A 12,631-nucleotide genomic window follows, 5' to 3' on the forward strand; every position below is an offset into this window, starting at 1 on the left:
TGAACATTATGCTTTGTCACATTTCGATAGTTTCAGAACTTAAATCAGTTGCATCAATTAGACACATTATGCTTTAAAGCATTTGTATTGTTTTATTCCATCTTATCCAAAATAAAGAGATTAATCGACAGGAATTGAATACCTAAGTATAAAAATTAACTCCATTTGTATATAGTCTGTCTTCTGGACGATCCAAAATTCATGTAAACCAGAATTTCTTAAAACGGGCTAGAATGATTGACAACATCATTCCAACTTCAAAAGGAACGACACAGCAAAATCAAGCTACCGAGCTAGTACAAACAGTAACTTATCAATCACAGTTTTAAAAAACTGACACGATCACTAAGCAAGATGTTAAAGCATATGCAGAAACAGGAGAGGAACAGGTATTGCGCTAATCAAAAGATTGGCATAATTTCACAAACAAAACAAAATCCTCGAATAAAATGAAAAACATTAGTTCCTCAAAATGATTGTATGATAAAACTTTCACCACAACGCCTACAAGAAAGTTGATAATGCTTAACAGACTACAATACGACTCTTAAATTGCTTATTTCTTCTCTTCCTTTTCTGCTTCAGCTGCCCTCTTCAACCTGGCTCCCATATGTCGAGCATTTGTACGCTCAATACGAAGCTTGCCATAGGCCTTGAATGATTTCATCTCATCTGTGACCTTCACAAAGTCAACAGCAGGCTGCTCCCTAGTAATAGGCAGGTATGAACCCTGGACCTGGGTAGCAGTAGCAAGTTCCTCTGCACTAGAATCACCAGCCTGGAAGCGAGTATTTTAAGGTGAATTTATGGCAAGAAGTGTTTATATACCATAACAGGAACCCAGTGAAGCACAGTAAAGAACAACAGTTTTTGAGTTTACCTTGACCTTCTTAGCACGCCTTGGGAAGATAACTAGCTTAGCCTTGTAGGTCTTAAGCCTCTGGACATTGGTTTGGAGACCTTCCAAGGATCTGTTCCTGCGGCGATGATCAACAGCAATGCCTATGGTTGGTGCTAGCTTTTTGGGAATACCAGCTGCCTGAAAACCAATGCTAATCATTAATGACAAGATCAAACGTACAAAAGAATCTAGAAAATATGGAACTTTGACAAAAGGATTTCTTCTTTTACACAATGGATTGGTTTTGGTTGATTGTGCTTTTACTAGGAGCAAATTATATAGCAAATGACATACAAGTAACTAGAATTGTACCTTCAGTTCTTCAAGAGAGAATCCCCTGCCAGCACGGACTTTCATGTTGTATTTAAGTGTTTGTCCATGAACAATAGGTCGAAGTGAACCAGCTGTTGGCCTAGGGAAGATCTTCACAGCCTTCTGCTGTCTAGCTGTTGACAACATAATAAAAGAGAAACACGGAAATGTTAGTATTGCACAACCAAAGAATTTCAAAATGAAAATATCATGCCAGAAATTCAGTAAGCAGATAGCATACCAGCACGTCTCCTTGTTTTCCTAGCAGGTTGGTTGAACCATGTCCTTACATAGTTCTGCCAATGCTTCTTGAAGTGCCCATTGGGAATAACATTGTTGTGCTTCATGACTTACCTGCATTTGCAGTGAAATAACATGTCAAACAAGCATCCATCAGAATGCAACTGCTTATTAGCAAATTAAAATAGAACTATTCTATTCCCAGTTTGTAGTTATCTTGACTTTGATTTTGTCTTTCACACAGAAAATTCATATTCCATCAAAATATAACAATAAGCAGCAAAGCAAGCCAAATAAACTAATAAAATCAATCAAATACACAAAAAGCTAGAGATGAGCAAGTAGAACTATTCAAACAAATATTCTTTGTACTCACTAAATACTACTTTTCTGGCATTCCATCTCTAAAAGTTTCTTTAACAAGGTTAGTGACTACATATAGTTGAGTTTTAAAGCATTTCTTTGAAGCTTTCTCCATGAAATCATCAGGCACATTAAAAAAGTACTCCTGGAATGGTCTTTTTAATCATAGACATAGTTATTTTAACTATGAACTGAGTTTTATACAGACACAAAATCAGCTGGCCGACTTAAATAGTAACATAAACAACGACAAGATATTGTAAGATCCCAAAATGTAAAGGCCAGATTTTTACAAATCTTCAGGTCACATTCAAAGCGAGCGATTTGACCAAGGTTTTCTGAGACAAAACATAAACTGATATCCAATCCAAAACATCCAATTTCCTCTTTCAATTGAAGGACACTTCCCTACACACACTGATTTAAACAAGCATCCTACATTGCAAGCTTGTCAAGATATATCAATATGCAAATCACGTACATCAAAGCTCACAAAACTGAGGCACTAAGCATAAAACGCATAAAAAATAAAAGATTATCAGTTAAGAACAAATTTATCTACCTAAACACACATTTTCAAATCAATTATATTTGCATTATACAAATTCAATAACACGCAGCATACAAAATCAACTGAGGATTATTGCTTGAGAAATTTCTAGGTGAAAGACTGAAACATACCTGGGGGTTTGGGGGCTAGGGTTCTGGAGGCAATGGAAGAACAAGGGCTCAGAAAAGAATTGTACTTTGCTTTTATAGGGCTGAACGAAAAACCCTAGATTTTAAAAGGCCTAAAAATGGATTTCCGAATGGGCTGCTCATTTGGGCCGATGTACTTTTTTTTTTCTTTTTTTCCATGGTCAGTTTACTCTGTGGGCCACAAATTGTATCCAGTTTAGAAATCGGCCCAGTCCACTTTATTGGACAAGGACTAGCCCATAAGAGTTCAATTGGGTGCACAAATATACAATTCTTAGGATCCTTATTCAAAGATTGAAAAATTATCCGAACTAGTAATCTTGATCCATATATTTTAGACTTTATAGTGGTACTTTGGGGAAATTACATAGCATAGCAAGATTACATACATTGGATTCAATTGGTCTCACATATAATTGATGCCTTCAGTATATAAATTCAACTTTTACTTGAAAATGCATATACAATAGATATACAATTGGTAGCATATACATACATACAATTACAATTAAATAATGTATCCATGTAATTTTTAATTAGGATAAGATATTGTATGTGTGTGGATGCATTGTATATTGCTACATTTTGAAATGAAAATGATGATACACTTTAAAATAGAGAAAAATCTCGCTATATGTTACAAAGTAGACACTAATAGTGATATCACACTAATGAAAATTTTCCTCTAAAGATATCCAAAATCTATCAAAGTTTTTAAAGTTGTCGTATCAGAATTAACTTTAAACTTTAGATATACATATTTGAAATACAGTTTGAAGTTCAACTTTTGATAGCTAAAATTTTAGATATATTTTTAAAATAGGGGTGTCACAAACGATTATCTCATATTATTTTATAACGGTTGATTTGTACTTTTTCTTTATTTAGTTTTTCTTTTATAGTTTTACTTATATTCTTTTTTGTTTTTGGTGTTGAATGATAGATTGATCTATGTTCTTCCTTTCAATCTTACCACTCCTTTAAAATCTATACATGGTAGATCTCACCTCAATAACCTAGATAAGAGACGATCACCTCAAAACACATCACACCCTATCTGTAATACCGACAAAATCCAGGAAAGCAACCCGATTAGATGTTAAAGGATCCGACATTCGGATTTAAAATGATTTGTATTGTTATTATCTGCCAAAACATTTTCAAACAGTTAATTGTTTTAATGTATAATTGTTGAGGATAGATAAATGGCTGAAATTGTATCAAATATTTCATGATAAGTAGAGGACCCATAATGGAAAATATTCGAACACATGTTTTCTTGATGGTACAATAGGTAGGATTTGTGATGTGACTAATTTGATGTGTTGCTTTAGCAAAATAACTTTAAATGTGAACAGAATCAAGGTAGTTGTCATTGTATGGGAAATTCAATTTGAATTGGACTTGCTAACTCGTTTTTATTTAACAAGTCCAATTCCCCATGCAATGACAAATTGACGATCCTTAATTATCAACAAAATCATGGTGAAGCGGTAAGTACTTGTTCAATTTTAATCAAAATTCTCGAGTTTGAGTCTATCTGAATATGAAATTGCCTTTGTTAGGGAATTAATGCTTTACTCCTTACTATGAAACTTCCGGTGAGTTCAAATTTTATCAGGCTCTAATATATGTATCGAATATCAGATGGAAAAAAAGAAGAAAAGAGAAGGCGATCCTTAATTAGGAAAACTCCAAATACTAATAAACTAGAGATCTAACCATTTAAAAAAAATTAACCATCTGAGAAAAGCAAATTAGGTAAGGAAGAATAGTGATTTGCATTAACCAAACGAGAATTAACAAGAGATAGTAATATATTTATGGGGTAATCATTTTTCGGTTATGTCTTTGAAAATAATCACTAGAGTTTTAAATACCATGGATCTATATAATTTAAAAGAGTTTTAAACGTGGTATTTAAAATTTCATGACAATAATTATTGAGTGTACTAATAAAATTTTATATTATAATACAGTAGAAAAAATAAACATATAAGATGCAATTGATACTTTTGATGAGGTGAGACATTTTAGAAAAAAATTGAACGAATTTGGCCTATACCAAAAAATATATCATATCATATTAAAATTATTTTTTTACTAATTAAGTTCAACATTAATATCATAAATATGTATTTAAGTAGGGATGTACATGATTGGATTAATTCAAAATTTTCAAATATCAAATCAAATTATTTGTGTCGGATTTTTAAATTTATGAACCAAATTAAACTAATAATTTTTTTAATTAGATTTGATTTTCGGTTCAATTTTGTACCCCTAATTTAAAGTATTTTTACATGACATGAAAAGAACAAAAGTAAAGGCGAAATGTTGCCGATACTCGATCGTGATTATACTAAATCGTAGAGCTGTCAATATGGGTTGACCCACCCCATCTGGGCTAACCCATACATGCTTTGCAATTTGACGGGCTAGCTTATTTTTTGAAGGGCCAGAAAATGGTCGGCCCATCCCACAAGTGTGTGGGCTACGGGCTTTACCGGGCCAACCCTCTTTTCTTAAACGTATATTTTTTATAATTTTTTAAATTAAATTATAATTGAAAATATTATCATAAATATCTACTAGTGTTACTACTTGTTAATCAAATACACAAATAAAATTATCTATATAATATTTATTAAGTTTGATTTCAAGTAAAAACATAAATAGTTAAATAGAAATATTAACGTAATTATTTTCCAATGATCATAATAAAACACAAAAACTATGATAATATTCCATAGGCTACGGCCTATGCAATGATTCCCTAGAATTTTTAGGAACTTTATTTTATGTAGTACATATTTTATAAACATAATTTGTATTTAAATTGTAATATTTCAAACTTTAAACAGATTTTGAATGTAGACTCCTATTATTTTTAATACTCTATTTTATTTTTATTTTTTAATTAATTTATTTGGCCCACGGGCCGGCCCTATCCATATTTTTCAAGTCCCACAAATGGACAAGCTTATTCAGGTCAGGCAAAAAAGCCCTTTTCTTAAATGGGCACCAAAAATCGTAGCCCAGCCCTATCAAATCACTGGTTAGGCCAGGTCGACCCAATGGGCCTAGTCCATATTGGCGGCTCTACTAAATCGTATCAACTAATCATATTTTAATTATTTTATAAGGTAACAATATAAATAAATCACCTTAATTAAGTGGTAAAAGTTTATATATTAATTTGGTATAAATATCAAGCACAAATAAATTATTTGTGTCTATTTATTTGAGACATATTGTAATAAGGGAATCCGTAATTATTATATTTCTAGTACATTCTTGTTGAACCTCACTTAAGCATTGTACATAATAGCTCATAAATTATATAAAAGTTATAAATCATATTAGATAAGCTCCGTGCAACAAGCTCGACCACAAAACACATACAAATGATATTGGAAAATTTCTTACTCAACCTACTCGTCCACCAATATTTAAACAAGAGAAAGAAACAAAATACAAATGCGGAAAGGCAAACTATATAATGTATAGTATAGTTCAAAAGATGGGGCATTTAATTTAAACACTCATTATTTGAATTACTATTTAGATCTCCAAATCTTCATTTTTCTTCTTCTTCTTATGTTGTCTTCTAAATTTTCGACAAAATTATACTCGCAACTTTTTTATCCAAAGGAGTTTGGCTTTATAGATTTTGGAATGCGTGGGATCTTTAAAGAAGCAATTAAATAAAGCCAAGCGTGCAATGCATGAAATAATAACTAATTCTAAAGTGAATGTCTTTTTCCTACTTCAATTTTTAATTTGGGTTACTTAAAATTTACAAATAGTCACTTTTCAACTCTTATAATTTTAAAAAATAATTATTGTCATAAAATTTTAAATACAACGTATAAATTTTTTTAATATTATCATAATTTTTTATCTGTAGAATTTAAATTTCATGACAATACTTATTGATATTTTTACATTTTTTTTGGATAAACGATAGAACCGAATGCAACACAATAACTTGCTTTTAAACAAAGAAGAGTTATTTGTGGACTATAGTAAAGATAACTTTATGTACGAAAAAAACTTATTAGGACTCACCTTTTTTAAAACAAAAAAAAAAGATATTTATACGGTGTGTGAATTTCAATTAATTAAAGGCCCTGCCAACATGAACACTATCAGACACCAAGTAAAAAATAATAAAAATAACTTAAGCTATTTTAAAAAGGCTAACTGAAATTTAGGAAATGTCCAACTAGTTAGCAGTATCAAGAGGTTACTAAATTATAAAACTTTAACGAACTCTGACCTCTTAATTATTGGATGATCTTTCTTGAGAGATATATATGAAAAAGATGGCTTTAGATAATTTAACATTATTTTTCTCTATAAATTAATCATTTGTACTTAATTAGACATTAGTTTATCTTGTCATTATATTCCTCTAATTTTTAGGTTTTGAAGAATCGTTACGCTTCTCCTTACTTCCATTAAAAGCATAATTAGAAAGTAGAGCAATTTAACGAATTTGGTGGCCTAAATTAAAATATATTTAAAAACCCTTAGTTTCCCCCCATAAGTTAATTGCATTGTATTGTTTGATCTATATATTGATATGATAAATTGTTAATGAGACACAAGAGAAACTCATAAGCCTTTAATCTAGTATGGCCATGAGAGTGTGACGCGTGATGTGTAGGTCATGTTTGACATTGCTGCTAAATACAACTTATTTTTAGGAGAAGTTTTTTTAAAATGGCTTTTTAGAAAAGTACTTTTAAAAAAAAAACAATTCGTGTTCGGCTAATTCATTTGTAAAGTGTTTTTTCATAAGCAAATTGTGTTTGGCTAATTCATTTGTAAAGTGTTTTTCATAAATAAGCAAATTGTGTTTGGCTAATTCATTTGTAAAGTGTTTTTCATAAGAAATTTGTGTTTGGCTAATCTTTTTTAAAAAGTGTCTTTAAGAGTCAAATTATAAAAAAGGACAACTATTAATGTACTTTTAATATTAAAAATATTTTACAGAGAGAAACTATTTTAAATATCTATTATAAATAGTTAATTAAATTTTTATATTTAAAAAATTAAAATTTACATGTTTAAATTTTCAATCAACATTATACCTTTTTTGGGAGGCTGATATTTTTAATTGTTATTTTTTTCTTCTTTTTTCTAATCTTGAAAAAATATTGTTGTTACCTTTTTTTTCTAATTCTACAAAATAATGTACGTAAAATAATATATAATATAATAATATATAAACGCAAAATAAATTATAATTTTTTTTTATCTAGAATAAAAAATAAAAAATAAAATTCTTAAATGAAATTTAACCAAACTTATGAAATATGCTAATTAATTAATAAGAAATATTTTGGAAAATATATAATTATGTATATATGAAAATAATATTTTAGTCTTGATGTAACGACCTGATTCCGTCGTTAGGGAAAAGTCAATGGGGAAAGAATTTGACCAGAAAAACTTTTAAGTAGTAACTTGAAATTTCCTAGCCTAGTCCATATTTGGACGAAATCGAAGTCAGTAAGGTCTAGGGAAATCTGGTAGCAATTGGGTGATTTAATTATGATTTTGATTACATGAGTAGATAGCTAAGACGTTAAAGAATTTGTACGTCTTTACGGAATTGAAGGTGTGTTGTGAAATAAGGGTATTGGAATTATTAAAATTGCTCACTGTTCCGTGCAAGCCGCTATAACGGGATTTCTGCCGCCAAGGCGGGGCCGCTGTAACTGGGTGAGACCGCTGTGGTGGGACAAACGCGACTTAAAGTCGGAAATAAATCCCAAAAACGTTTTATTCTGCAATTTTCGAACTTGAGAGCTAAGGAACGAACCCAAGAGTCTTCTTGACAGTTTTCCACCATTCTTGAGGCTAAAGGTAAAGTTTTAACTCTCCGAATTCATTTTTCAATCCTCAGAACGTAATCTAATGGGCAATTATCGATAGGGAAGGATTTTGATCTGGAAATTATGGTGGAAAAAACCCTAATCTGGGTATTAGGATCTTGGGTTTGGTCTAGGGTTATTGAGTTTGTTATAATCCAAATAATTAGACCTTTGATTGTTGATCCTTGCGTATATTAATTGTTTGTAGACCTAGAACAAGCGAAAAGAATTCGAACATGGAAGATTCAAGCTTGGATTCGAAGTAGGTGATTTTTGTGATTTCATGTTGGTGTGATATATGTTTGTAATTGCTCATTATACTGCATGTATGTATGCGAATGTTGCATTATTGATCACCCTAATCGTAAATGAGGATAATTGAATAATTGTATGACATGAATTACCTCTTGTTGTATGATTGTGAGAATATACATTGTGATTGTGATTGTGGTTTGTTGAATGGTTCGGGTGTTACATTTCGACACACTAACTTGGATAAGTTGCCACGTTCTGACATAAATATGGGATCGGTTTCCACGTTTCAGCATAAATATGGAATCGATTGCCACGTTCCGACATAAATATGGGATCGATTGCCACGTTCAGGCATAAACATTGGATCGAGTACCACGAACCGGTACACTAACAGTTTGGGTTTGGGTTCCATGAGAGAACCATTGAATTGGGTTCCGTGAAAGGACTATTGAATTGTGTTGTGTATCTACTTGTAATGATTACGTTCATATCTAACGGTGATTGAGGTTGAAAGATTGTTTGTTGCTCTAAAATGATAACCAATGTGTATTATTGAGAATGTGGAATGCTACATTGATCCTGAAAAGATGACTAATATTTTATATGTTTGGTATATGCATGTTTATAATGTTGTGCTTACTTTTATGTGTTTCACTTATTGGGATAGCCGCGTGATCCTACCAGTACACTGTGGTTATGTACTGATACTGCACTTGCTTGTTCTTTGTTGAGTACAGGGAATCTTCAGGCGGCTATTGATAGACCTCAGCTAGGTGACTATTGAGTGTGACCGGATTCAAGGGTGAGCCAGTTCTTTCAGGCTGCCATGGATCTTTCTTGTTTAAGTCCACTCTTTTCGGACTTAGACTATTTGTTTAAAACGTTGTTTAGTTTTGGGGTTGTACCCCTTGTTCTTAGACTTGTCGTTAGTAGAGTTTTGGTACATTGACTTTCAGGTTCTATGAGTTGTTCTTCCGCATTAGTTTGGCTAGTTTATTTAAACCTTTGGAGTTTATGGGAACTCCGTATTTCTTTTGGTCATTTAAACCTGCTTATGTATCTTTAAATGCATAGTTTTTGGTTAAGTTGTTAGTTTGGGTTGTAGTAATGGTTCTCCCGCCGGAGGGTTAGTGTGGGTGCCAATCACGACGGTTTGGGTCGTGACACTTGAGATTTTTATTTTTTTTTGTTTCTGCTTCTACTTTTTTTTTTAAAAGCAGAAATTTTTAGCTTCTTCCAACAACAAAAAAATTGTTTCTGCTTCCATTTAAAAACACTTTTACTGATTTGTCAAACACTAAACTTTTCAATAAAAATATTTTTTTCCCCTCAAAATAAGTGTTTCTGGCATCCCAACAATGTCAAACAAGCCTTAGTATCACATATGAATTGTCTCAAATTTTAAAAATACACCCAAATTGGAAACATTTGAGAAGTGTACAAGGAAATATAGCCAAAGTGGTGAAATTTGAGAGATCTTTGATGAGGTAAGGAAAGGTGATCGTGTGACATCTTTTTATATATATATATAAATTATAAAATGGATTATGAATTTATGTTTCTTTAGTGGGTAAATAGGATAAGGTCATCGATGACATTTGTTTAGCAAGAAAGTGTTAAATCTTTGAATAAATATTATATATCATCATGATAATTTTAATAAAGCAACACAGAATAATTTGTTAGTGTCACGGGAGATTCAAAAGGTAATAAAAAGAAAAAAATCTAACTTTGGTTGGTGAACATATCACCCCCAAAGAAAAAAAAAGTGAAAGGAGTGGAAGAAACCATGCTAACTTTTCTATAGTTAATTGTTTGACCAAGATTGCAACTAGGGGTGTTCCTGGTTTAGTTTGAATTGGTTATTGATGAAAATCAAAATCAAATTAATATAGTCAGTCTTTAAATTTTTAAAATCAAATCAAACGAAAAAAATAACCATCGATTTGGTTATTGTAGGTTTGGTTCGATTTTCTGATTTTTTCGTTTTTTCAGGACATACGTTTGTCGATAGACACATACACCTAGTACATGAACAATCCATAGGAAAACTATTGTGGGTTCAATTAAACAATCAAGCAATATTAAAGTTATTATTACACGAACAAAATGTCTCAATGTGACTATCTTTATATTTATATTTTATTTATTAATAATATATAAATAATTATAAAATTTATATATCTAATCTCTCGGTTCGATTTGGTTATTTTTGCGGTTGTTTTTTAGTAAAACCAAAATCAAATCAAATAGTATCGGTTTTCAAAATTTAAAACCATACCTAACCAAACCAAACCAAATATCAAAATTTTTAATTGATTAGGTTCGAATTATGATTCGATTTGATTTTTTAACCATAACTATGAACAACCCTAATTGCAACATTTGCTGGGGCATTTACGCGTGTTAAATAGACAGAAAAAATTAAATTTAAGTGGATAAAATAAAATAAATGAACTTATTGTTTGATTCACGTCTAAAAGTTACTTGAATTGAAATGAGTAAATTGAAAAGGGCTAGAAGTTAGATTATAATTCAACTCGTTCAATTTTAATTAGAAATTTTAAATTAATTCTTTATTTGTTTTCTTATAATTTATTGAAATATCTAATATAACTTTTTTCCTTATATTATAACTATATATAACATATTTAATATATGTCTTCTTAAACATATTTGGACACAAAATTCTCATGGATTAATTTTAACGGTATATCAACCTAGTTTTAAAATGAGATGAATCAAGCCGGTTAAATAATTGAGTTGATAAAAAAAACAAGTCATTAATTCGTCCAAACCTAAGCAGGTTAGACGACCATGATTTTATGGACTCAAATTACTACAACGTCATTTGATTTTTTATTGACTTTTTGCATTGGAAGTGCTTTCTGTAAAAAGTACAGTTAGAGAGTAACAATTTATATTTCACTAATCAATTTAAAAATATTTGTGCAAATAATAAAGCAGTAATACTTTATGTTTGACTAATATTTCAAAAATACTTTTAAAAAGAGAGCATTTTAAAAAAAATAGAGTATCTATTATTTCTCAAAACACTTATTTTTTCTCTAAAAACTTGATCGAACAGGCTACTTCAACAAAATAATTACTCCTTTTTATATAGCTTTAAGTCCTCATTTATAGATTTGGTTTCAAGAATGCAAAATAATATTTGAAGATTATTTTAAATAAGTGCTTATTTGAACTTTTAAAAGTAAATTGAGAATTTAGAATCTATAAATTATATATATATATATGATTACAATTCCAAAAGGGCTATGATGAATTAAAATCTAACATTATGAACCAAAACATGATTTGAGTAGTTAATTGTAGTTTTGTGATTTGATGTTTGCTATTTGAGTCTTCTCTTTTAATTGATCTATCATATTTTATATATTATATATTCAAATTATCATTGCATGGAAATATAATTATAATTATATATCTAATCATGCCCACCTTACACCCACAATTTGGGGCACAAAATAGACAAACATTCATCTTGCTTACATGGTGGGATTGGCTCAATTTCAGTTCACATATACATTATTATATTATAATATCTTATAATAAAAATAAAATATATAAAAGAGATATCACATAAATTATTGGATTTTGAGTACCCTACATCAATAATTATCTCATACAATTTAAGTTTTATATATATATATATATATATATATATATATATATATATATTAACTGTATAAAGATTTTTATATTGTTAAATCAAATCAACCAAATATAATAAGTTACTTTTCTATTTCCAAGTTATCATGATACATATATTAACTAACTTAATTGGATAGTTCTGGTTTGAATGGTTGTTACATGTTAAATTCATATTTCTCTTTGTTTTAATAAAAATATACACATGGATGGATTGTATCATTTTTTATTGTTCGTTACAATATCACATACGAATAATTTAAAAAATAAACCTATAAAAAAAGAAAAAAAAGTACATGATAGA

At 30.1% G+C, this 12,631-nt stretch overlaps 1 protein-coding gene across 4 annotated transcripts in view; it reads right to left on the reverse strand.

Moving 5' to 3' along the window:
* Positions 1-392: 392 nt before the first annotated feature.
* Positions 393-12,631, reverse strand: part of LOC125841622 (60S ribosomal protein L13-1) — a 214,467-nt gene continuing 202,228 nt past the window's right edge. For 2 of the 4 annotated variants that reach the window (XM_049520792.1, XM_049520791.1), the window contains exons 2-5: positions 1,455-1,568; positions 1,214-1,347; positions 881-1,039; positions 393-778 (exon numbers count right to left, since the gene is read on the reverse strand). In XM_049520792.1, the coding sequence (XP_049376749.1) occupies positions 557-778; positions 881-1,039; positions 1,214-1,347; positions 1,455-1,560 (621 nt within the window). In that variant the 5' untranslated portion in view covers positions 1,561-1,568 and the 3' untranslated portion in view covers positions 393-556. Of the gene's footprint in view, positions 779-880; positions 1,040-1,213; positions 1,348-1,454; positions 1,569-2,497; positions 2,572-9,050; positions 9,062-12,631 lie in introns of those variants that run through there. The other 2 variants (XM_049520790.1, XM_049520789.1) reach the window with 2 other exon arrangements.

The sequence above is a fragment of the Solanum stenotomum genome, chromosome 10 (genome assembly GCF_019186545.1).
Source record: "Solanum stenotomum isolate F172 chromosome 10, ASM1918654v1, whole genome shotgun sequence".
In the NCBI taxonomy this organism is placed as follows: Eukaryota; Viridiplantae; Streptophyta; class Magnoliopsida; order Solanales; family Solanaceae; genus Solanum; species Solanum stenotomum.